The sequence below is a fragment of the Eublepharis macularius genome, chromosome 1 (assembly GCF_028583425.1).
Source record: "Eublepharis macularius isolate TG4126 chromosome 1, MPM_Emac_v1.0, whole genome shotgun sequence".
NCBI classification, from domain to species: Eukaryota; Metazoa; Chordata; class Lepidosauria; order Squamata; family Eublepharidae; genus Eublepharis; species Eublepharis macularius.
In genome coordinates, this window is record NC_072790.1 from 27,347,424 (window position 1) to 27,374,376 (window position 26,953).

Here is a 26,953-nt window from a genome sequence, read left to right on the forward strand (position 1 = left end):
AGGCTTCAATTTTTGCCAAGCAGAGTGGTAGGATATAGCCCCTAGCAGTTTCATCCATGCAGCCCACACGGTGATCTCGATCGGAGGGCGCTCTTTCCAGAAGAGCAGTTAGAACACTGAAGTTCTGTGACTGGTATAATTTCCTGACTTTAGGAGGCAGTCCTGGGACAGCAGCTAATTATAACTGCAAGAGATTTCCAGCCGGGAAGAAGAGATTTTGTGCACTTTGATTTCAAGGAAGAATTGTGTAAAGTCTGGCCATTCGCTAGTACCACAAGCATACAAACAAACCCTGAAATCTGAATCAAAGAACCCCAAGATGCACAACTTTTTTATCTATGCTGGAATTGAACAAATGGCCAGTCAGATATAATGGCATATGCAGCATTGCTATGGATCAAGTGCCAAAAGCACAATTTTCAAATTAAGGTAATTATGCAAAAGTGTTCCAACCTGTTACTGTAAGAGGTTGGTCACATGACAACACAGCCCTCTGTGCTGAGCTTGGCATGGCCCTCTGTGCTTGAGCTGCACAGAAAAAAGATGCCGTTGGCATTCATGCTTGTATATTTGCATTAAGGAAGGAAATCTTATAGGCCAAAGCAACCAGAATAAAACTTAGCTATGTTCCTCCAACAAGAAGCCTTTTATTATCATGGTTAAGTCAGCAGTGCAAAATACATAGGCAGCCATCATGTCTGAGCTTTAACCATGCCGGCATTGCTCATATACCATGACAAATCATAGTTTCTTTGTTCTGGGCACAGAATTCACAGGATCCACGTGTGCCTCTTCCTCCCTTACCCTTCTGCACGGAGCTCAAAAAACCCACTCTTATGGAAACCACAAACTATGGCTTGTTTCTTCCCTCTAAACTTGGATTAAACTGCCCTTGAGATTTAACAGGTTTTTGCTGGAAAAGAGAAAGTGATTAATTTCCAAGCAAAAGTGGTGGGATTTCCAAGCTGTGTGGAAGAGATGAAGGAAGCACTCGTTCTTGTAACCAACCTGCCTTTCATTCCCAAACCCCCGTCTTGCAGTGACACCTGAAGCACAACCAGTGTGATTAAAAAGAGTGTCGCTGGGTTAAGAGAGCGTAGTGAGGCTCCCACATTGACAGCTGTGATATTTTTACCTCCTGACTAAATTGCCCTTCGGCTTCCCTTCCATTTGGGGGAATGGATCCTGCAAATAGCATAGCCAAAGGAACAGGAGTTTTGAGCCAAGCAAGATTCAAGCCCTGACAAATATAACAAGTTACCATCTAGGTCCCTGACCTGCATAGCCCAGGTGAGCCTGATCTTGTCAAATCTCAAAAGCTAAGCAGGGTCCGCCTGGGTTAGTAATTGGATGGGAGACCTCCAGCGAAGACCAAGCCTGCAGAAGCAGGCTATAGCAAACCACCTCTGTTAGTCTCTTGCCTTGAAAACTCCACTAGGGGTCACCATAAGTCAGCTATGACTTCAGGGCACTCTCCACCACCACCATCTAGGTAACAAAGGAGGAGGAGGAGGAGGATTCTAGTTGTTAACTTGTATTATATTAATTAATAATTTTATTTTAATCTGCCACCAGCTGACATTACCAAAGGGTTATTCCAGAATGAAAAGATTCCAAGACAGATCCCTCTTGTTCTTCATCCCGTTGACTGCATTTCCTTGCCTTAAATTGATTAAATCAGAGAGGCCAAGATTCAGTGGTTGAGCATGTGCTTGCATGCAGAAGGCCCCAGGTTCAAGAGGTGCTGGGAAAGGCCTCTACCTGAGAACCCAGAGAGCCACTCGCAGTCTAAGGTGACAAGACTGACCTTGATGGACCAGTGGTCTGAATCAGTATACGGCCACTTTATGCGTGTTCATGAGCGTGCTAAAAAGTTTCGCAGAAGTACTGTGTGCCACAGTGGAGAACTGAGCCTCTACCTGTGCCCATGGATCTAACAGGATCCCCCGCCTCAAAGCTACAAACTTGCTACTTTAGGGTGAAAGCGTCCCTATCCACTGCAAGTGGGTGCCATAATCCCTGGTCAAACAACTGCACCTCGATCTTGCCTGGACCGCGGTTCACATTACTGACCTTCATCCAGTCCATTACTGTTTCCGGGACACCTCTCAAGATCTGGAGAAAAGGAGAAGATCTGAGCAGCATCCACACACTGGTGACACCTCACCCAATGGTTCAGTGTAGAGGATGTGCAGATGGAATCTGATGGTATCCCAGAGCTCAGGTGCTCCAGAGGCCCTCCCCTCTGGAGCCTTAATGTTGCCTGCTTCTAGAAATAATCCCGTTTCAACCCAAATGAGCTGTGAAGTGTGGTGATGGAGTGTGCCCTCAAGTCACACCTGACTTATGGCAACCCCTAGTGGAGTTTTCATGGCAAGAGACTCACAGAGGTGGCTTGCCATTGCCTGCCTCTACAACCCTGGTCTTCACTGAAGGTCTCCCATCCGATTACTAACCAAGGCTGACCCTGCTTAGCTTGAGATCTGACGGAATCAGTCTCACCTGGGCTATCCAGGTCAGGGTGAGCTGTGAAGTATAGAATGCTTAAGATTGTAGAGAGGGCAACTGGACAGAGTTGCCCAATTTTCCTCGTTTATTCCATCTAATCTTCTCCAAAGATCTCGAGGATGATTTTCACTAGTTCCCCAGGCTCTCTTCCCATCCAGGCAGCTTACAGAATCTGACCTGCTTAACTTCAGGCCTGCACCTTTGGGGCATTCTCGGGCTAAGAACAAAGATCTTAAATAATGGAACGACTCACCGACCACAACACTGGGCTGAAATGGGTATGGAACAAAGCTCTGGATAGAAAGGAGACTCTAAGGAGAAGATTTAGAGTAAGGGTTTTCCCCCGCCTGTGTGGTTGGATTAAATGAAGTCTCCAACATCAACCATTTATTCTAGAGGGACATTAATTGCATTCTTCTTTGGCTGTATCATCTGTACATATTAGTTTATGGCTCACTAGTTCCTTTGCTCAACCCATGTGCAATTTATTCTAATGCTTCTGCTTTTATGTGAGCAGAAAGGAAGGGAAGGAGTGAGAGCAGGAACATCGTTGCCCGCTGTGAAACATCTTTGCTGACAGTTTCAAGTGGCTAACCGTGTTGGTCTGTAGCAGAAGAGCAAGATTTGGGTCCAGTGGCACCTTAAAATCTAGTTGGCCTTTAAGGTGCTACTGGACCCAAATCTTGCTGATCTTTGCTGAGGATCGCTTTCCCTTTCTAGTCTCAGGTACCGTCTACGGTTTCAGTATGGAAGAGGCGTAGCCATTTGGCACAATCTGTAGGGCAATAGTCAATGGAATCTTGGCCCTTTCACGCTTAACCTATGCCTTGCTTTCTGTGTCTGCAATTATATCAGCTGTTGAGTCCCTGACTGGCCTAGCTTTGCTTCGTCTGTTTGCTGTGTACCGGTTTATCTGTGTCTGTGTTTTCTTCGCTGCTGTAATCTGTTGGAGAAAAACACGACATAGCGTTTCTCCAACAGAGAAAGCCAGTTCCGCTGGATCACATTGTGTGCATAGTCTGACAAGAATGAATCAGAACTTGTCCCGCACAGAAGCTTGTTCAAACTGTAGCATTGGTGGTACATTTCAGCCATGCAGTCACTGGGTCACCTTAAGTCACCCTTCTGCAATGCAGAGATAGCACTGACCTACTTTAGAGGCTCGTACGGCAAGCGCTGCTGAGATTGTGAGTGTTGGAAGCGCTTCATACAAACACACGATTGTGCTCTCTGTGAGATGTTAAATATGCAACTTCAAGCGCTGGGTTGCAGAATCCTGAGACATCCATGGCCCGTGACATCACACACTTTCAGGCACACCCCCCTGCCCTCTCAACAAGGCACTGCTCCAAAATCTCTATTTCGGGGAAGCAAAGCATTAAGGTGGAACCGGCCCACAGAGGATGGAGCTCAGGGAGTTTTACAAGCTGCGAGCAGCTTCTAATGGGATAATTGGCTTGTTAAGACTCTGAGCCAGCTTCAGTCTATTTGATGCATTCAATCTCAACTGAACCAGATTTTCAGTTGGACGCTAAGCAGAAGACTTCATGCCTGCCCTCCAACTGGCTTCCTGGCCTATGCTCTAAGCCACTGAAACACTTCCTGGATCCAAGATTTTGCTTCTGCACAATTTAAAGGATTCTTTCTAACACTACCCCTTCCTGACCTCTCAATACAGCAGACATTTCCAGTTTGAACTCCTTCCCTCTCTGGCTAATATTCTTCATCTCTCCCACATCTTTTGGGTCCCAACCAACCTGGTTAGAGGCTCCTAGATGAGTCACCCTCCCTTCTCTGGACACTCATCTCTTCCACACCAAACTTCCAGCCAGTTACTCCGCACCTCTTTCTTTCATCCCGATCTTATTTTCTGTGTCTTTTCACTATCACGGCTCTTACTGCAAGCAAGCAACTTGCCTCAGTCTTCTAACCAGGGCTTTTTTCCTGGGAAAAGAGGTAGTGGAACTCAGGACCGTGCAATGACGTCACTTTGGGTCAGCTGGAACAAGGGGGGAGTTTGTAAAAGTTTAAATCGCTCTCAGTGAAAATGGTCACATGGCCGGTGGCCCCGCCCCCTGATCTCCAGACAGAGGGGAGTTTAGATCGCCCTCCGCAGCGCGGAGGGCAATCTAAACTCCCCTCTGTCTGGAGATCAGGGGGCGGGGCCACCGGCCATGTGACCATTTTCAAGAGGTGCCGGAACGCCATTCCACTGCGTTCCAGCTGAAAAAAAGCCCTGCTTCTAACCCAAACGCTCCCACTGTATCTTTTAATTTTTTAATTCCAGATGAGTAGCCGTGCTTGTCTATAACAGCAGAAAAGAGCAAAAGTTCAGTAGCGCCTATAAGACTAATTTACACATTCTAGCTGTATCCGAAGAAGTGAGCTGTGACTCACAAAAGCTCACACCCTACCCTAAATTTTGTTAGTCTTATTGGTTTTTAATTGTTTGAATAATGTGTGGCTGTCAGGTTTTAATGGTTTTTAAGATGTGGTTCTTATTATGTGCGTTTTAAAAGCTGCTTTTGTGGCTCTGGGGAGGATAGAAAGATAAGGTGCGAATAAATTCTCTCCAGATTTCTTCATGCTTGCTTTTCATCACCTCCCCCTCTCCCCAATCTACACCCCCATTATGTTAAATCCCGCTCCTGTCTTAGCCTGCCCCCAAGACTTGCCTTTTGAACTTTTTAGCTGCCTTTACTCCTGCGTTGCACATGTCCTACAAGTATTCTCCTCAGCACTATGGCTTTTACACCACTCAACCACTTCCACAAGTCTTCCCTTTATCCGTCACTCAAGCCCTCCAAATCTCAGCAGTCGAGTCCCAACATACTCTGCATCCACTTCAAGCTTGCCATCTTCACATTTAAGCTTCCCTGTCGTGGATGCTCCATCTTGCTTATTTCTCTGCTCCAGGGAAGTAACATCGGCCTCTCTCGGCCCCGACCACACACCTGATTTAACCAGCTGCTCAAATCCCTCTCAAAATATCTTTGCCAACCAGATATTGGCTGATTCCGCACACGTTGGATAATGCACTTTCAATGCACTTGATCAATCGTTTAAGGTGGATTTTTTGTTCCGCACACAAAAAAATCCGTTCCAAATGATCTATAAAGAGCATTGGAAGTGCATTATCCAACGTGTGCGGAACCACCAACTGTCAACCACCTCACTTTCGGCAGCACCGTCTCCATCCCCGGGCTTGTTCCAGACCCTCCCTCACTGCCTTCCCGCCCCGAAATCTATGGGGAGCAGGGCTGCAGGCGGGCAACCAACCTTTTCTTTTTACCATCACACAAGCAAGGAATACACAATAACATGGGGGTGGGGGGAACAGAGCCATTCTCCTTGTCCATGCGCAGCAAGGACACACAAACCACCTATGGGCTTGAACCAAAGAGCTGGGAGCTTCCCCATTACTCCATCAGATATACCGTCAGGCCCCGAGGAGGGACCTGGAGCTGATTTTTGGCTCTTCAGCTTTTAGGACACAGAAGAGCAGAAAGGGCAGACAGAGTCCTGGTTCACACATGCCAAAGAACACGGGGGCGGGATGCAGACAAAAAAACGCAGTGCGGCAGAGAGAAAGCACTCTTCGCTTGCTGTTTTCAGGGGGTTTGCAACACAGGGGAACAACCAAGATCACTTTTCCTTCTCCCACCAGAATAGAAATAAAACCTTCACGGCTGCCAAAGGCCGGTTTGATCATGTTCTCATAATCCATGGGTGTGTAGAGTTGACCGAGCCGTTCAGTTAAGGCCAGGAGCAGATTAACTGGATTGACTCTGGCTGTTGTGCTCATGCACAACAATGTCAGCAGACACAACTCTGGCATCTTTTGATAACATTATCATTGTCCTAAGGTAGAATGCAGACAACGGAGATAAAAATGGGCTACTTCAAACCTCAGCCCTAGACATAGAAAAACCCATTTCCATCCCCTGGCCTGACTTTTTCTGAAGCCTGGTTGCATGCGGAGTGATTTAAAAAAGCAATTTAAATGGCTATTCAAATCGCCGTAATAACAGCAGGGTTTGAGTCCAGTGGCACTTTAGAGACCAACAAGATTTTCAGAGTGCAAGCTTTCGAGAGTCAAAGCTCCCTTCTTCAACTTCCTGTTTGGGATCCATGGAGGTCTAACGCAGCTCCACTTGCGGAGCTGACCGGACTGCCGTTTTAACCGGCCGGCGGGGTGAAAATAGCCCGCGGCCGACTGCTCTCAGGCGGGGAGCAGGCAAAGAACGCTCAAGACCCTAGGGTGAGCTAGATCTCGGACGAGGGGGGGCTCTACACAACGAGTCTCCCCCGGATCCTTGAGGTCCCACCTTGCGACGGGTCGGCTATAATCTCTGCGGCAGTTTTGGGGCCAATTCGGCTGGCATAAGACCTACATACCCAAGCATCGATTGGGGGAAGAAGCTGAGAGGAGAACTTAAAATCGAAACAGCGATTACAACCCGAGAAAAGTGAAGAGAAGGTAAAGATCATTATCTTCTGAGACGGGACAGATTGATAAAAACAGAGAGGAAAAAAAGTAGATTTTTAAACTGCAACAGACTAGTGAAAAGGAGGGGAAGACTCGGCAGGAATCGAATTTAAAAAGAGACTAAGTTTAAAGAAGTTATTAAAGAAATGGGACTATTGTTTTGAATACCTGTGGCTTTGGAGCTGTGAGAAAAAGACACCATCGCGAGATCTGCTGTGGGAAGACGGGAGACAGGAAGTGCGTAATAACAATAGAGTGGCTGGAGAGAAGCGGCCCTTGCTGGAGGGCAGGAAGTAGGGAATCGCCATTTTTGAAAGGGGAAGGGTCGCGGCTTCAGCGGAAGAGGAAGTAGGCCATCTTGGATTACAAAATCATAGAGAAACCATAGAGAAAAGACGCCCGACATTTTGGACTCTTTAAAATTTAATTTCTATAAGAAGACCGGGACATTTAAAATAGAAAAACGTTAAATTTTACGCCACGGAGTTAAGGAAGAGAGCGGATTCGTGGGAGCGAGCTAAAGCAAGCCCCACGATGTCAAAAAAAGAGTGGCAATCGGCAATAGAAAACCTGGATAAAAACCTGGACAAAAAACTTTTAGATATGATTAAAGAACTTAAGGACACGAAATTGGAGCTGATAAAAGAGGTTAAAGAGGTTACACAGACAGTAAAATCGGAGCTGTCAGAAGTGAAAAAAGGTATGGAAACAATACGAAGAGAATTACAAGGAACGCAGCAGAGAGTTAAAACAGTAGAAGACGCGATGGAGAATTTAGCAGACACGCAACAAACAGAGATGAGATTGGTGAAGGGGAGAATGTCAGTTGCAGAAACTAAACATATGGAGAAGCAGCTACGTTTTCGTGGCTTGCCAGAAGTGGAAGGAAAGTCAGCGCAAGAACAGATGACTGAGGTGTTGGCTGAGTACCTGGGGAAGGAGGAGGAGGAAGTTGTGGCTATCCTAGATGTGGCATACCGTGTGAATTCGAGAATAGCAACCCAGAGGAAACTACCAAGAGATGTGATTGTGCAGTTTACAACACGAAATATGAAAGAGAGGATTGTGACAAAACAGTTTCAAGATCCATTGGAGATTGATGGCAAGACGATTATTATAATGAAGGAACTGCCCAGATCAGTGTTACTGGACCGGAAAAAATATAAAGTGCTAATTCAGATTTTGAAGGACATGAAAATCAGGTACAGATGGGAGTTACCGGAAGGAGTGTCCTTTGAGTTTGGAGGGGCCAAAAAACGCATCAGATCTGAGCGAGAGATGGAGCGATTTATTAAGGACAATGAAAAAGACTTACCAACAAGATCATGAGTATGGAGTGTAAAGTATTATCTTGGAATGTAAATGGACTAAACTCACCGAATAAGAGGAAAAATACTTTTCACTGGCTACTAAAACAAAAATGTGACATTGTTTGTTTGCAAGAGACCCATATCAGAAAGCAGGATGTAAAATATTTAAAATCTGGAAAATTGGGCAAAGAATATGTAGCGGCCTCCAACAAGAAAAAAAGAGGAGTGGTGTTGTACATAAAAGAGGAGCTACAGCCAAAATTTGTTATGAGAGATGTGGAAGCTAGATTTGTAGCAGTGGAATGTATTTGGAATTTAAAGAGAGTGTTGGTAGTCGGACTTTATGCACCTAACGGTGCAAAAGAAAGCTTCTTTGAGGATTTAAGGAAGCATTTAGACGATCTTGCATACGACCAGATAATTCTTGCTGGAGACTTCAATGGAGTGACAGACTTGGAACTAGACAAAAAGACTACAACGGCACAAAAGAAAAGAGAACTATTACCAAAGCTTTTTTTTGAGTTGATTCAACAAGAGACTCTTGAAGATGTATGGAGGAGAGAATATCCTAAAAGCAGTCAGTTTACTTTTTATTCTGCAAGGCATTCTACATTATCAAGAATTGATATGATCTGGGCCTCAAAAGACTTAGCATTATGGACTAAGGAGGTAGAAATAATGCCTATGGTAGGCTCAGATCACAACCCAATTATGTGGAAATTTGGAAAAAAGAGAAAAAGGAAAGCATGGAGAATAAATGAGGACTTGTTACAGGAAAGAGAGAATATGGAAATACTGAGAAGAGAGACAAAGTTTTTCATACAATACAACGTGAATAAAGAAGTACCAACCAATAAAGTTTGGGATGCTTACAAGGCGGTTGTAAGGGGCATACTAATGGACTTAAATGGTAGAGCAAGAAAGAAGAAAGAGGAGAAAAGACAAGAGATTGAGGAGAAAATAAAAGCCAAAGAAATACAGCTAAAAAAGAGACCAGGGAAAAAGAAGGTATACCAGGAAATTAAAATACTTCAAGAACAGCTAACAGCAATGAGCAATAAAGAATTGGAGTGGAATCTCAAAAGACTGAATCAAAAAGCGTTTGAGGGTGCTAATAAACCTGGGAAGTACCTGGCATGGCAATTGAAGAAGAAAAGGGAAAAGAAGATAATAAATAAAATTTGTGAAGATAACAAAACGTATTTGGAGCAGGCTACCATTAGTAGAGCCTTTTATAAATTTTACGCTAAGCTGTATAATAAAAAAGAAGTAAACAAAGAATCAATAGCGTCATATTTGGAGAAAACCAAACTTCCAGAAATCTCGGAAGCTTGGAGAAATAAGTTGAATAGTGAAGTAACTGACGAGGAAATAAGTAAGGCAATACAATCTGCAAATCTAGGAAAGGCGCCAGGGCCAGATGGACTTACGGCTAAATTCTATAAGACAATGGCTAATGAACTGGCACCATTCCTAAAAGAGGTGATGAATGGGGTTTTAAGGGATCAAAGGATTCCAGAAACTTGGAGTGAAGCGAATATATCATTGATCCCAAAAGAGGGCCAAGACCTGACTAATGTGAAAAATTATAGACCTATATCGCTACTCAACAATGACTATAAAATTTTTGCGAAGATATTGGCGGAGAGATTGAAGGGGTGGCTCTCGGAAGTCATAGAGGAGGAACAAGCAGGCTTTTTGCCAGACAGACAAATAAGAGACAACTTAAGGACAGTGATCAATGCTATTGAATATTATGACAAGCGTTGTGACAAAGAGGTTGGTTTCTTCTTTGTTGACGCTGAAAAAGCGTTTGACAATTTAAACTGGGACTTTATGTTTGCCACTATGGAAAAGCTACAATTGGGAGAAAGATTCATCAGAGCAATTAAGGAAATTTATAGAGACCAGACTGCAGCAATTGTGGTGAATGATGAATTGACCAAGAAATTGACGATAAGTAAAGGAACAAGACAAGGTTGCCCGTTATCTCCATTGTTGTTCATTTTAGTATTGGAGATTCTGATGATACAAATACGTCAAGATGATGAAATTCGTGGAATAAAAATAAAGGACTATTCATACAAGGTCAGAGCATTTGCGGATGACATAATGTTAATTGTAGAGGACCCATTGGAGAACATGCCAAGAGTGATAGATAAGATCAAGGAGTTTGGAGACTTGGCAGGTTTCTTCATTAACAAAAAGAAGTCAAAGATATTATGCAAAAATATGACTAAGCAGAAACAACAATTGTTAATGGAAACAACGGATTGTGAAGTAACAAGTAAAGTGAAATATTTGGGAGTCGAATTAACTGCAAAGAACATAGATCTATTCAAAAACAATTATGAAAAACTATGGACTCAGATAGAGAGAGACTTGATTAAATGGAATAGATTGAATTTGTCATGGTTGGGCAGGATTGCAGCAGTTAAGATGAATGTGTTACCAAGAGTAATGTTTTTGCTACAGACAATACCAATCATCAGAGACTCCAAACAATTTGAAAAATGGCAGAGGAAAATATCAGATTTTGTTTGGGCAGGCAAGAAGCCTCGAGTGAAAGTGAAAGTTTTACAAGATGCAAAGGAAAGAGGCGGAATGCAACTGCCCAATCTGAGACTTTATCATGATGCAATCTGCCTAGTTTGGTTGAAAGAATGGATGACATTAAAGAACAAGAAACTATTAGCCCTAGAGGGATATAAAAAAATATTTGGATGGCACGCATATTTATGGCATGACAAAGTAAAGGTCAACTCGATGTTCCTGCATCACTTTGTTCGGAGAAGTCTATACATAATCTGGAAGAAGTACAGAATTTATCTACAAGAAGGAACCCCTTTGTGGGTGGTTCCATATGAGGTGATAGACCCGAGAGCTGTTGATAATGAACAACAATGTTTAACGTATAAAGAAATAACTAAAACTGAAGCATCCAAACTTAGAATAAAGACACAAAAGGAACTATCACCTAACTACGATTGGTTCCAGTATAGACAGATCAGAGACTTATATAATTCGGACTCTGTAAAGGGAGGTATACGAATAGAGAATTCGGAACTAGAGCAGACCCTTCTTAAAGAAGATAAGAAAAGAATATCCAAGGTATACCAAGTACTGTTGAAGTGGTATACCGAGGATGAGATAGTTAAAACACAAATGGTGAAATGGGCTATAAACTTTAATAAAGAAATAACAATGGAGGCATGGGAATACTTGTGGAAAACTACAATGAAGACAACGACATGTATTAATATCAAAGAGAACATTTATAAAATGATCTATCGTTGGTACATGACACCAAAGAAGATTGCGCTAGGGAATTTGAATACTTCTAATAAATGCTGGAAATGTAAGAAGCATGAGGGCTCCCTCTATCATATGTGGTGGTCGTGTGAGGTAGCCAGGCAGTACTGGGGGGAAATAATAAGAGAAATGAGTGAAATTTTACAATTTCAAATTAATAAGAACCCAGAACTCCTGCTACTGAACTTGGGAATGGAGGGAATTCCAGCCCAACACAGGACGTTGATATTTTATATGACAGCAGCAGCTAGACTTTTCTATGCGCAAAAATGGAAAGTACAAGAAGTGCCAACTATTGAAGATTGGACTTACAAATTGCTGTATATGGTTGAAATGGACAAGATGACAAGAAAATTGAGAGATCTGGACTCAGGGCAGTTCAACACAGACTGGGAGAAGCTGAAACAATACCTGGAGAAGAAATGGGAGGTGGGAGGAAAACTGTGGCAGTTTGAGAACTACTGAAGTATTGAAGTAGAGGGGGGAGACTTTACCGGGGGGAGAAGAGATAAATGTGAATTAATAAGCAGTCAGATTAATAGATTGACATATATATAGATATATATAGGTTAACAAACAGAACATAGAGAAAATAATTAATTATAAGGACTAAATATAAGGAGCGATTAACTAACAATATTTTCTTTTTTTTCTGACAAGTTTTGTACCAAACTGAATGTCTGAAGATATAGATGGGTCAAATTGATTGACTACGTGAGGAGAGATATATAGAACTATTATAAAAAGATAGAATGAGTAATATATATAGAGAATAAGTCAAATTGTTTGATATAAACGAATGTATGATCTATATGGTTTATGATATATAGAAATACCTGAAATTGAAAAATTGGGATAAATTGTTTATCTAAGATGGAAACAAAGGCTTACAGTTTGGGCATATAATGTTAAAAATAGTTAAGGATGTACTGCTTAGAATAATGGAGAATATATATTTGTTTTAGATAGAGGAAGCTAATAAAAGTAAGGGAAAGGGGACAAAGGGTTGGAAAGCTGTTGGAAGTCAACAAAAAGGGGGGGGGAAAGGGAGGGGGTTAGAGATGAAAAAATTGGGGAAAATTGAATTGGGGAAAATTGACACCTGAAGAATCTTGTTGGTCTCCAAGGTGCCACTGGACTCAAATCCTGCTGTTCTGCTGGAGACCAACACCCACCATAAATATTTAAATAATTAAGTTTCCTGCACCTTAATTCAGGCATTTCCAGAACCACCATGTATTCTAGCGGATTGCCATAACGATTAAAACAGACTAGGCTGCACACCAGTGGGGCGCAGTGGTCAGAGGGTCAGACCCACATTTGAATCACTGCTCTGCCATGGAAGCCCTTGTGTGACCTTGAGCTGGGGGGATCCTTGAAGTCATGCAGATGTGTTTGGAGGCTAGGGAAAGGTTGTCCCTCCTCCTTTGGTCTGCAGAATAACACCAACTATACCACAAAGCTTAGGAACTTTGTTTTTATAATTCATTATGGCAGCAAGAGTACTCTAGGCACAAAAGTGGAAAACTCCAACATTGCCTACATGGAGGAATAGTGGATAAAAGTACTGGAATTTGCATCAATGGTAAAACTTACTTCGCTCATTAGGGAAAAGACCTTCGTTAGTTAGTTACACCCTAGTTAGACCTTAGACTGAATGGAAACCGTTTATAGATTTTTTACATGAAATGGGTAATAAGGACTTGATGACATCGGGATTTCTGAATTAAGAATCATGAACAATAGAAAAAAAGAGGGCTGTTAGGATTAACCTAGAATATGTGAGACTCTAGAAATGATACATATTTGTGGCGGAGAAAATCAACTCAATCTGTAGTTTAAAGGGTTTCTTTTTCTTTTTTCACTTGCTTATGTATCGTTGGTGTGTCTTCTTTTTAGACTGTTGTTTTTTTATCTTCTGTGTTTGTGGTCTACAGCTTTTATGTTATTGCTTATAGTTTAAATAAAGAAAAATTCCATTTTTTAAAAAAAGAAATCAACGGGCTTAGATTGCAGTAACCCTGCTTGGGATTGCACTGTAAATCTCTTTGAGGAGTTGGCATTGGAAACTTGCATAGTATCAAAACTAAACAGCCTTCTTGTCAGGTTGGGAGAGGTGTGAGCCCGAGAAGGGAACACACTGCAGACCTCAGGGACGCAAAGTATACCGTCACCAGGAAGTGCCAAGCAGGGCGACTGCTTTCTGGAAAGCAGCAGGTTGCACGGATGAGCACAGGATGAGAAGGACAAGGATCGAAAGGTGGGTGAGGCAAGGCAGAGGCTGAGGCACAAGGACCAATGGGTGAGCACCATATTCATGGAATCATAGGGTTGGAAGGGACCTACAGGGTCATCTAGTCCAACCTCTTGCACAGTGCAGGAAATTCACAACTACTTCCCCACTCACATACCCACCGACCCCTAATCCACGCACGTTAGATGACAATACACCGTCAAGATCCCTACCCAAACTGGCCTGGGGGAAATTGCTACCTGACCCCAAGGTGGTGACTGGCCTTATCCTGGGCATGTAAGAAGGGGCCACAAGAACTAAGCACAGATGTCACCCTTCCTGCCCTCCCTCTCATGATTTATTTATTTATTTAATCACATTTCTAGACCGCCCTCCCCGTCAGACGGGCTCAGGGAGGTTTAACAACAGCTCTACATAGGTTCACAGAATCAGCATTGCTGTCAGAGGGCCATCTAGCCTCTGCTTAAAAACCTCCCAAGAAGGAGAGCCCACCACCTCTGGAGGAAACCTTTTCCACTGAGGGATCGCTCTAGCTGTCAGGAAGTTCTTCCTAATGTTGGTACTGATTGGTTAGCATGGGTCATATTAGTGTATCATGTGCACTGGAACATGCGCCTCCAAGGGGCTGCCGTCACACCCTTTTGGGCCTCAGCCCCTGGCAAAATCACTGCCCCCCCATTTTCTTGCTGTTCTTAAGCCTCCCCCTGGGTTGGGGAAGTCCATTAGTATCCAGGAGGGGTCAATGAGTGATTCTTGTGGGCCAAAGAATCGTGTCCTTGGGTCCTGGCCCCTGTAAGGACTCGCCAGTCTGCAAGGCCATTAGGAAATTATATGCTAATAAATCTAGGACACCTTGTATCATATTTATAATAATGACTTACAACAGTAAACACACATTTCAATTCACTTTCAGTTACGCAAAGGGCTTTTTGTTAGTCTCTTGCTCTGAGTTTTGATACAGTTTGCCTCCAGTTATAAAAGGCTACTGACCTCTAACGACAACAACATTTTATTTATATACCACCCTTCAGGACAACTTAACGGCCACTCAGAGCAGTTTACAAAGTGTGTTATTATTATCTCCACAACAATCACCCTGTGAAGTGGGTGAGGCTGAGAGAGCTCTGAGAGAGCTGTGAATGACCCAAGGTCACCCAGCTGGCTTCAAGCGGAGGAGTGGGGAATCGAACCCGGCTCTCCAGAACAGAGTCCTGCTGCTCTTAACCACTTTCTGCATATAGCCTCGTTGTTAATTCTGATTCTTAGAACTAAACTACAAGAGACGAATTACACGAGGACACACACGTGAAAGGAGTCGCAATGTGAGCTGGGAAGCTGAGTTTTAAAAGACAGATCGGAAGGCTCTGTCAATTTCCCCTCTCTCCAGAGCCAGCAAAGATTGCTCCAAAGAGGGTTTGTCAATTTTCTCTTTGCCTCCCTAGGTGAAGAGAAAATAAACCCTCTGAGGAGTGATCTTAGCAGCTTGGTAAATTGACAGAGCCTTCCGATTGTCTTTTAAAACTCAGCTTCCCGGCTAACATTGCAATTCCCTTCACATGAGTGTCCTCGTGTAATTTGTCTCTTGTAGTTTCGCTCTTATTCACCAAGGGGATATTAAAGGGTAGTGGTGGGAACTGGCTTTTCCATACAGCATTGCTCTGCGAATGGAGGCACTTGTTTCTTGTGCGAGATGCCTTCTCCCATTAGTGAAAGAGCCTTTGTCTAGGGAACCACTTTCATTCTAAGACGGACTCCATATACCAGAGGAATGCCCGGCTATGAGCCGAGCCACACAGTAGGATACTACCTTGTCCTAACAGGGGAAAGCGTCTACTCAGGTGCAGGTAGCATGAAGCCCCCTCAACTGGGAGAGAACCACCCAACTAGGCCCATCCACAGGGTTTACACAAATGTTGTAATTGCATGGGGGAGCACCCCAAGGAATTCAGCAAAGGGAGCCTTCAATTTTTATGTAACTGTTTTTGTTCAGGTGGAGGCAAATCCTAGGACAGAATACCTCAGAGCAATACTGGAGAAGCACCAGTCAAAAAATGTTCCCAGCTTGTCACAGAACCAGTTATTGTAGGTAAAGGTGACATGAAGATGAACATGTATTAATAGAAGCATCTTTAGAGGAGCAGGAATATGACTAGATGCAGTCCCTCCTCCTCGGAACAATGGCATTTGCCATAGCTTCTCCAGTGTGGAAGAATACTAGTTATTCACATAGTTGTGGACAAGGCTTTTTTCTGGGAAAAGAGGTGGTAGAACTCAGTGGGTTGCTCTCGGAGAAAATGGTCACATGGCTGGTGGCCCCGCCCCCTGATCTCCAGACAGAGGGGAGTTTAGATGGCCCTCCATGCCGCTCCAGTGGCGCGGAGGGCAATCTCAACTCCCCTCTGTCTGGAGATCAGGGGGCGGGGCCACCAGCCATGTGACCATTTTCAAGAGGTTCCGGAACTCCGTTCCACCTCGTTCCCGCTGAAAAAAAGCCCTGGTTGTGGACCATATTCTATAATGTCCTCATAACTTAATAAAGCCTATAAGGTATACAGGGCCCTAGTATTTCAGTTGGAACCTGACTTCCAGTCCATGAGCCAAGCACTAAACTCCTTGGCCGTTTTCACACGTCTTACCGGCCGTGCAAAATCACACACAACTCCCAGAACAACGGCATCTTCCTGGCGCGATTTTGGGGTCATGATGGGAAATCGTGCCAGGAAGACGCCGTCATTCTGGGAAGTTTGCACAATTTTGCACGGCCAGTAAGATGTGTGAAAACGGCCCTCGTCTGCTCATGTACAAGGAGACGGATCCCAAAAGTGGTCTTCAGCCACATCACAAGACAGTGGCCAATCTAGCAATCTCCATTTGTGATCCAAAACAGTATGGAGAAAAATATTGAACCCTCAGTCACTTCCCTATCCAACTGAACACGCTGCTCAAAGAGAAATTTACTTTGAGTCTTTTACTGCGATTTCGCCACTGCACTTCAGGATCACTGCAATTACTTGGGCTCAAGGCGATTCCTCCTCCACCACCTCCCTAATGTCAAGCATACTGTGGTATTACAACAGGCCATACCCAAGCTTATTTAAAGCAGCAGCTGAAGTTTTCTGCTTCTCACCTCCGGCCACACACTTCCTGTGCTGGCTGAACTTTTTGGCCAAGGGGTGGCTCTATTAATGGAAACAATTCCGCATTAAACCACCAAGCTAGCGTGGTATATTAGAGTGCTGGTCCACAACTACAGAGGCCTGTGTTCAGAATTCTGACTCTGCCAGGGAATGAATCATAGAATTGGAAGGGACCTCCAGGGTCATCTAGTCCAACCCCTCATGATGACCTTGGGCCAATTGCTCTTCCGGCCTCGCCTCCCTCAGAAGTGTTGCCAGGATAAAACGAGCATGGGAGAACAATGAACACCAATGCCTTAGCTCCTCAAAGGAAGGACGGGATGCACGTTTATTACATACATATATATTCCTTAACTTAAAAAAGATTTAAAGTAAAGTAATGCAAATTGTTTAATTTCTGGGACTTAAAAGCAAACATAGAAAGGTAATTGCCATTTTGGTTCAAGGAGACCACAAAATTTTGTTGCCATTTTTAAAGGCTGTTTTCTCTTAGGAAAACCAAGCTATGAACAAACGATGCTTTTGTGCTCCTGTCAGGAAACTACACAGCTAAGTCAGTCAACATGGCAGAAAGAACAAGTAAGAGAGTTAAGGTAAGGTGGGGTTCCACTCCTATGCCACCTCCAGCTCTTCAACTGAGTGTAAAGTCAATGTTGTGGTGTCAGAATTTAGAATGATTCTGGTATAAACATCAGAGAGCCCATTCAAGGAGGCTGGTTTCGAAGGATGCTATTACACAGCCAGCACAACAAGAAAAGGTGGAGGGGGATGGGGGAGAGAAGGCAGGCAGGTAGAAAAATTCCCCAGACAAGACCTGTAGCTAAGATGCTATTCCGTCATTCAGGGACCAAGTTCTTGAAGCAGCATTCCAGGTCGGTATAAACAGAGCTCAAATCCCAGCAAGATGAGCTGCTTTATCCCAGATCGTTCCAAACGCACAGCGACCCCAACTACCAACTGGTCGAACAAAAAGCGCCTTTGAGATTTCAGTTCTCCCGATCGCTGCAGGCAAGAAGATTACAGGAATACTCCATACTGCAGATGGCACAGAGACCGGAAATGAGATGCATGATGCGCAAAAGGGGCCTTCGCAGATAGGAGAGAGGAATTCACATTTGCACAGTGTTGGTTTTTTTTTAATTCCCCCCACATCAGCAATGAAGGAGGACTGCTCTCAGCCGCTGTTATTTCCATATTCATAGCAAGGACTGGGGGAGGGCTACTTCGTACACAGAACCAATTGTTTTGTGTGTAGTGCCCCATGCTGTGCTAGCAAGGGTTTGTGGACGTTGCTTAAACGGCAAATTAAGGCGAGACAGCAGGACAATAGGTCTAATAAGGAGAACTTCCAGCAATGACAACAGCAGCAGCGTCTACAGGCTGAGTGGTTCCCAAGTCAATTTTCACTTGCTAAAATGAAATGATGATGGTGATCCATCAAATTGCAATCAACTTACAGTGGCCTCTCATGAGGTTTTCAAGGCAAGGGACAAACAGAGGTGATTTGCCACTGCCTGTCTCTGTGTAGCAACCCTGGACTTCCTCGGCGGTCTCCCAACCAAGTACTAACCAGAGAGAACCCTGCTGAGCTTCTAAAATCTGACAAATTCGGGCTAGTCTGAGCTATGCTGGCTGCTACTGAAATGCTTACGCTTTAAAAAAAAGTCCAACCTCCAGGAACCAGAAGGTGAGAAAGCTTCAGCACTCAGCTGTCTGTAGCACTTTTTATGTTCTTGGAAGTGAGGAGGATGCAAATTCAACAAAAAGGGAGGGGACACGAAACCTTTAACTTTTTTTGTGAATGCAGGACTCTTGAGCCGAGATGGTATGCAACAAATGCACGCCTGTATCTTCCGAAGCAAGTCTGTCCCAATCCTACTTACTGCAGGAGACAAGTTGCAATTTAAAGCACCAAAAAAGTAAAGGGGGAGGAGGCCGAAATTAACTCCTTCCTGCAGCCTGGGGGGGGGGGAACAAATAGGGCAAGGGCTCAGCACCTCTCATCACACACTCCCCACCTCTACTTCCCGCATAAGGGGGGGGGGCACCAAGCTAGTACCATGTGCAGCTCCAGCAACAGTCTTGCATTACTGAAGGGTTTGGAATTTGCCAAAAACTACAGTTTGCATTTCCAAAGTCGGAAGCCGCATACTTGCCCAACCCAAAAGACATCTGCACACATCCCCTTTGCTTCTCTGGCAAAGCATCTCTTTCCCGAAGCAAATAGTCAGCCCTGGTTTTCCTTCACCTCTTTGAAAAAAGAATAGCCTGGGAGGCATCAATTTACTTCGCTTTCAACGTCCCGTTGTTCTGTGATTGGTCCCAGCACTCCTCATGGCAGCCATTTTGCGGATGCCCCCTGCAGCTGCCATTTTATGGTGGCACCCAGTAACTGTTTACGACATTTCAAAAATGTCCACAGGCCCCACAACCCTGGGGAGGGGCCTCCGAACCCAGCACAACCTCATTTCTTCTGCTCTGCAGTCCACTTGTTTACAGCCACTGCATGTCTCGAAAGTAGCCAGGTTTCTCGCCCAATCTCCTCTTCACACAAAAACAAGGCCCGATTTCCTCCTGTGCCCTTAGATGAACGGCAAGCATCCCTTTATGAACGCAGCTCTCTAGCAATTCAACTAGCTTGGGCTTGCACCTCACAGAGAATTTTGCCAGCTGGCCCACCCAGCACCTATTAACCTCCCACGGCACACAATGAAAGCTTGAAAGAAAAACTCTCAGCTCTCTTTTGGTTTACAAAGTGTGCCCCCCCCCGCCCTGCCCAATTGCCCAAGGCAATTCTCACTCACTGCAGGCAACAGGCGCTCAGCTGACAAGACAGGCCCTACTAAGGAAGAGGGGACCCATCAGGATTTTGCGATAATGTCGCATGCCTGTTCTTTTATGTGCAAACAAAGAAGTGTCAGTGAGTATATCAAGTCTAGCTTGATTTATATACATAGAATCGTAGCGCTGGAAGGGTCCTCCAGGGTCATCTAGTCCAACCCCCTGCACAATGCAGGAAATTCACAACTACCTCCCCTCCCACACACACACCTAGCGACCTCTGCCCCATGCCCAGAAGATGGCCAGGATTCCTGGCCAAACTGACCTGGAGAAAACTGCTTCCTGACCCAAAAGTGGTGACCGGTATTACCCTGGGAGTATAAGAAGGGGCCACAAGAACTAAGCACAGATGTAACCCTTCCTGCCCTCCCTCTCACGACCAGGTTCACAGAATCAGCATTGCTGTCAGATGGCCATCTAGCCTCTGCTCAAAAGCCTCGAAAGAAGGACAGCCCACCTCCTTCCGAGGAAGCCATGGATGTGGGTGTACATGTGTGTGCGTGCACACTGTCGGAGTTACAATTGACTCAAGGTGCCGCCATGAAGTTCCACCTCAAGGAGTTTTCAAGCTAAGAGATTAACAGAGGTGGTTTGCCACTGCCTAATCTTCTTTGGTGGTCTCCCATCCAACAACTGACGGTGGCTGACTCTGCTTAGCTTCTCAGCTCTGATGTGATTGGGTTAATGAGGGCTACTAGGAGGATGGCTACTGATTTATATATAGGCATGTTATTCAAATACTCCTTGCCCAAAGTTACTAAAGAAATCCATATTGTTGGGAATTTGCAAGTGTTTACGTTCAATCATGAAAGTGTTAAACTGTGTTACTTAGTTAGTAAACTTATTTGCACGTAACCACTTAGGCTTTGAGTAAGTCTCAGATCTGCCTAAGGAAGTAACTCTCTTAGGTCAGTCTCTCTAATGCTAGCATCTAGCAAAGATGTAGCCTAGTTAGCCATTTCTTATTTTCTACCAATGTAACCCTATTTTTATCCTTTATGTAGTAAACTATTTTTATAAACCTAAACTGGAGTGTGTGTCTGTTTTCATTATATACAATGCCCAGTTTCTGCTAAACTCTGCTAATTTAAGCATTAAGAAAATATTTCCTACACCACTACTATTACTACTACTACTTCTTATTCTTATTTCATATTTATATCCCGCCCTCCCCGCAAGCGGGCTCAGGGCGGCTAACAACATTTAAAAACAACATTTAAAAACAATTTTAAAACATTACATCTGTATAAATATTAAAACACCATTTAAAATAGCGATATTTTGTATTGTGCGGTGGCAGCATCTGGAAGACTTATAATAATTTGCATGCATACTGTGGTGGACAGTTTTTCATGGGGGGGGGGTTAAATTTCCTTTCCCCCCTCCCCGCCCAGGCTGGCGGAGACCCAACCTTAACCATGAGCCTGGCGGAACAACTCTGTCTTGTAGGCCCGGCAGAAAGACAATAAATCCCGCCGGGCCCTGGTCTCAGTAGACAGAGCGTTCCACCAGGTAGGAGCCAGGACCGAGAAAGCCCTGCATCTTGTCGTGGCCAGGCAGGACTGCTTAGGGTCCACTAATAGCTGTTTTTCTCAGTAAATAACCTTATTCTATAGGTGGCTGGACTACTGCATCAATCTCACAGGCGCTTCTCACATCAGATGCTTCAGTACATTGCCCCTGTCTGGGGGATTTAATAAGTGGTGTACGCTGGATACATGAAGGAGGATTCAACTGTGATGATTGGAGAACTGAAATTGCTGCCCATTAAATCCAGGAGTTAGCCGTGTTAGTCTGCAGTAGCAAAAGAGCAAAGAGTCCAGTAGCACCTTAAAGACTAACCAACTTCATTGCAGCATAAGCTTTCGAGAGCCACAGCTTTCTTTGTCAGATGCATCTGACAAAGAGAGCTATGGCTCTCGAAAGCTTATACTATAATAAAGTTGGTTAGTCTTAAAGGTGCTGCTGGGCAAGCAAAGCTTCAGACCTGTTGATCTGATTTCAACACGCACGGCACGTCAAAAGATTTCTCTTTCTCCCACAAAGCTTGTGCGTTCCTTCTCTCAGACCACAAAGCTAATCCGCTTAAGATCAGGATCGACATAACAGGAAGAACCGTCTCGGCTCACCCCTTTATGCAAACAATTATACAAACTGCTACTACGTCAGGGGTATTGCAAGCGGATTTCAACAAGGAGAAAGCGGCGCGGCTCTTCTTTGGAAAAGATCCTGAACAAGTTGTGCCAACAGATGCCTCTGTCCCACTGTGAAGCAATGTGGGTTAATCCTGACTAAGTAGTTAACTTTAGACTGATACATCTTAAATGTACATTTTTACAAATATACATCAAAAGTGGTGGTGAAGAGTGCCTTCAAGTCATAGCTGACTTATGGCGACTTCTGGTGGGGTTTTCAAGGCAAGAGACTAACAGAGATGGTTTGCCATCACCTGCCTCTACAACCCTGGACTTTGTTGGAGGTCTCCCATCCAGTTACTGACCCTGCTTAGCTTCTGAGATCCGATGAGATTAGGCTCACCTGAGCTATCCAGGTCAGGGCCTATTTCCAAAGTAAAGGTTCCACAATATGTACACAATACACTACATGCTGCCGTAAACACTGCTTATACAACGAAGTCAAAATCTTATTTTAGAAGCCATCGGACACAAAAACCTTTTTTACCCATTTAAACTACCCAATTTATGCAGTGCTATGCCACCCATCAAAGGAGGATACAGGTCTAGATCTCAGAGCCCAACGCTATCAACAGGTATAACTGTCCCCAACCTAAAGAAAGAGCACAGGATGTACAAAATGGTAGTGTGTGTGCGAACTGCCATCAAGACGCAGCTGACTTAAGGTGACCCCATACGGTTTTCAAGGCAAGAGGTGATCAGAGGTGGTTGGCCATTGCCTGCCTCTGCATAGCAAACATGGACTTTGGTCACCCATTCAAGTGCTTATCTTCTTGGACCTAATGAGATCAGGACAGCCTGGGCCACCCCGCTCGAGGCACTGTACTGTACCCATGTCTAAAACTGCTTGGAACACTTAGACAGATCTGTTCTAATAGAACTTTAGGGCTGGAAGGAGTTTTAGAATCATAGGGTTGGAAGGGACTTCTAGGGTCATCTAGTCCAACCCCCTGCACAATGCAGGAAATTCACAACTACACTCCCTCCCCCCCCGCCCACACACACACACCCAGTGACTCCTGCTCCATGTCCAGAAGATAGCAAAACACCATCATGATCTCTGGCCAAACTGACCTTGGGAAAATTGCTACCTGACCCCAGGGTGGTGATTGGCATTACCCGCAGTGTATAAGAAGGGGCCACAAGAACTAAGCACTGATGTAACCCTTCCTGCCCTCGTTCTCAGGATCTGCCTCGGAGCTATCTAGTTCAATCTCCTGCTCAACGCAGAAGTCCAAAGCTAGAGAAGCTCTGAGAGACAGCTGTCCAGCCTCCGTTTGAAATGAGGTCAAGCTCCCCCTCCTTCTCAGGCTATCAGTCAGTCAGACATGGTAATTAATCCCATGTCAGTCGCTATAGCAGCAGCAGCAGCAACAACCTCACAGGGTTCTCTGGATTTCATTTGTAGCATTCCGTCATCATTACTCACCATGCCCGTTGCAATAGTATATCCACTTCTCCCTGTTCGGGGCTGGAGTAGGAGTTTTCTTCACAACAGACTTCTCCACAATGGCACTGGGATCTTGCCTCGGCCCCTTCTTCAGAGTCCGTGAACTCTTCCGAACGCTGCACACCACAATCACCACCAGAACCAGCAGCAGCAGCAACACAATCATCCACGGCAAATGTTCATTGATATCAAAATGCTTGTGGGCAGCCTGCCGTGGCGGTCCCCTTTTAGGGGGCTTGTAAGGGAGGCTGGATTTCGCGCTGCCACCCATTTCCAGGGCTGGCTGGATTTTCAGAACGGACGTGGCGTGTTTGTGGTAATAGACCTGCTGGTGATTCATAGGCCTCGAATACTCCGAAGCGGTCGCACTGACAACCGCGGACTCGTTCTTTGATGTCTCGTTACTCGGGCCCGTGGGCTCTGCTGTGTCAATGGACAGGTTTGGCGTAGGAGTGGCAGAGAAGTTGGAAGCTGACAAATGCACACCTGCAGAACACAAGCACACAGTGTTAGAAACTGGAGCAGATATTATGCACTGGGGGACTCGAAGATACGGAAGGTGGGAAATTGAAAAATAGCAAGGAATGCATTCAGGGATCTCTTCCTGTTGCATCCGCATCGGGTCCATGTCTCTGGGTAAGGCTGTTCCCTCTGTGCTACTCCAGTTATTGATGTGACATGTCCAGTCTAAAAGTCAGTTTCATTAATTACTGGCACAGTTGTTGGAGTTAATCATTTTCATTTTCTAAATTTTCCTCCAGGCCAGATTGGCCAAGGATCCTGGAATTTTTTTGCCGTCTTCTGGGCACAGAGCAGGGCTCACTGGGGAGTGAGGGGTAAGGATGCGTGCTTTGGTTTCTGAATTCGGGATGTGCGGCAAAAAAAGTGTTGCTTTCAACTGACTTCCCACCTCACTGCTTTTTTACTCGATGGGAGGGGGCAGGGGGTTCCCTCCACCCTCTCCCACCGGGTAAAAAAGGCGGTAGGGTGGGAAGCTTGAAAGCAACACTTTTCTTGCCATTTGCAAACGGCAAGAAAAGTGCTGCTTTGAGCTTTGGTGCGCTCCGTAAAGATTCCCGAATCTTTACGGAGCATACCGAAGTGGTTTAATCACTCAAACCCCGAAGCAGCTTGCCGCTTCGGGATTCAGGTTGTTCAAAAATATTTTCTTGTTTTAGGTAAACCCAAAATGGGAAACCAGAATCTTTTTTGGGTGCACACCCCTAGTAAAGGGTGGAGGTAGCTGTGAATTTCCTGTACTGTGCAGAAGGTTGGACTAGATGACGCTTGGGGGGGGGGGGTTCTGTTCCAGCTCTATGTTTCTACTGAGGAGGTCCCCAGCTTTTTTTAACCTGCAAGCACTTTTGGAATTCAGACACAAGATGGTGGATGCAGCCATAAAAAGGCTGCCACAGGAGGCAGAACCAACCACAGAGAGGAAGCCCAAGTACATGCAAGAAGAGACGCAATTTAAAAGACAAGCTAAGAAAGAGGAGCAAGAGGATAAACGCCCACACTGTGATGGTAGCTGCCACTGCAACATTATTTTAATCTACACAGCCAATTGAATCTCCAGCGGCCAATCAGAAGTCCTGCTGGGCAAGAGTTCCACCCCCCCTCAGCCCCACCTACTTTCTGAAAACACTTCTGTGAATGCCACGGTGGGCACTATGGCATACACAGGCACCGCATTGGGGACCCCCGATCTACTGACATGGAATCCAAAATGTATATGGAATTCTTTTAAAAAACACACAGATCGCCAATCTTAAGAACAGAGTTTCCAAAATTCCAGTAAGCTGGTCACTGTTGTTTTTTTTTAAATTGCAAGACGCACACAAAAAATCAGACACACATTTCTTCCCAATTTATTTTGAGAAGCAAAAATCAGAAGAAAAATAGTGGGAGAACTCTCTGGTTTTGTTACCCAGCAAAAACCTTGGTGAAATGAAGCACAGCCTCAAACTGCTTCCTCGTTCATAAGCAATTGTCTAGGATGTGACTGTGTGTTAGCAAAAACCTTAGGAGTGAAAGGAAATGCTGGATTGGAGCCAAGATCTCTGCTCCGCCTACACTTCCCCCCGGGTGCTGTGGAGGTGGTCCTCTGCACAAGAGTCCACTTCCTCTGGTTCTAGGCACTTCCAGATGTGGTAGACCGGTATTTTTCACAGAGACCTCAAGTGCCTTGTGTGAGAAAAATGTGCCCTACAGCAGAGAACCGCCTACACAGGACTAGGGAACATGTGCGTGGGGAGCAAAGCTGTAGAATCTAAGCCAGTGTCAGAAATGAACGGGCGCGCCGAACCACGTAGTGGGTAACAGTTTACATATTAGGACATCTCAACTCCGCCAGCATCAACCTGCCCAGCCTCAGCCTCCGTCAGCAAAACAGGACACTAAAGGCTTTGTAGGAACAATGGCAGAACATTGTATCAAGGGTCGTCTCATTTCTAGACTGACTGGTGATCATTGTGCGTATTTGGCCTGCAGATCTCACTTCCAGTAACTGTACCACACTATTTTGATAAAGTCATTAAAAGGATTTTTCAATCCTCACATCAGTGTACTGGGAAAGGCCTTAATAAACTGCTCCTTTCTACATGATGTCCAACTTTAAAGCTAGCTAAAGGATATTTCAATTCATTCTTTCCAGGTAACAGGTTACGTCAAAGCCTAATGCAAAAAAGTCAGGCAATACCTTTCGTTAGGAACAACTGACGTGTCTAAAAACTGTAGGCAGACTTTTGAGTTTTCTAGAACTTTTCAGTAAAACAAGGAGTGCTATAGAAGGAGAGAGTGTAAGACGTTTCAAGGAAGGACAGAAATGCCCCAAATCTAGAAGTCAAAAGTGCCTGAACTTGGGGCATCTCCATCATAACGCTTTCAGGAAAAGGATGGAATAGTCTGTATACACATCAGCATGGATTTTACTTCACCTAAAAATTGTAGCTATATGGCCAGGCTGATTACAAATCCTATACCATGTTTTAATATTTGCTGTAATAATGCTTAAGACATACAACTACAGACAGCAGGCTTGCTGAATTCTATCTGCCGCCATTACTGTTTTTAAAATCACAGCTTCTAAGAACATCAGAATTGAAGAACAAGACTTGTTGAGACTGGAAAGAACAGCCTAAGTGGCGTAGTAGTTAAGAATCTGGGAGAGCCAGGTTCAAATCCTCCCTCTGCCATAGAAGCTTGGTGGGTTACCTTTGATTAGTCACATACTCAGCCTAACAGGGTTGTCGGGAAGATAAAATGGAGGAGAAAAGAAAGCCACCTTGAGTCCCCATTGGGGAGAAAGGCAGGGTATAAACCTTACCTGTATACAAAACACGGTATAATCCCTAATCAATTTTTTAAATCTATCATTTTTTTAACAAGGCAACATCCAAATCAGTCAGAGGCTGTTTAAAATAAACTAGTTTATAGGACTTGTGAACAGATTAGTACT

The 26,953-nt window shown here is 44.6% G+C and overlaps 1 protein-coding gene across 1 annotated transcript in view; it reads right to left on the reverse strand.

The window, feature by feature from the left end:
- Positions 1-26,953, reverse strand: part of TNFRSF21 (TNF receptor superfamily member 21) — a 77,597-nt gene that overhangs the window by 33,165 nt on the left and 17,479 nt on the right. Inside the window, exon 3 of the mRNA XM_055000470.1 lies at positions 23,476-23,982. Within this exon, the coding sequence (XP_054856445.1) occupies positions 23,476-23,982 (507 nt within the window). The remainder of the gene's footprint in view (positions 1-23,475; positions 23,983-26,953) is intronic.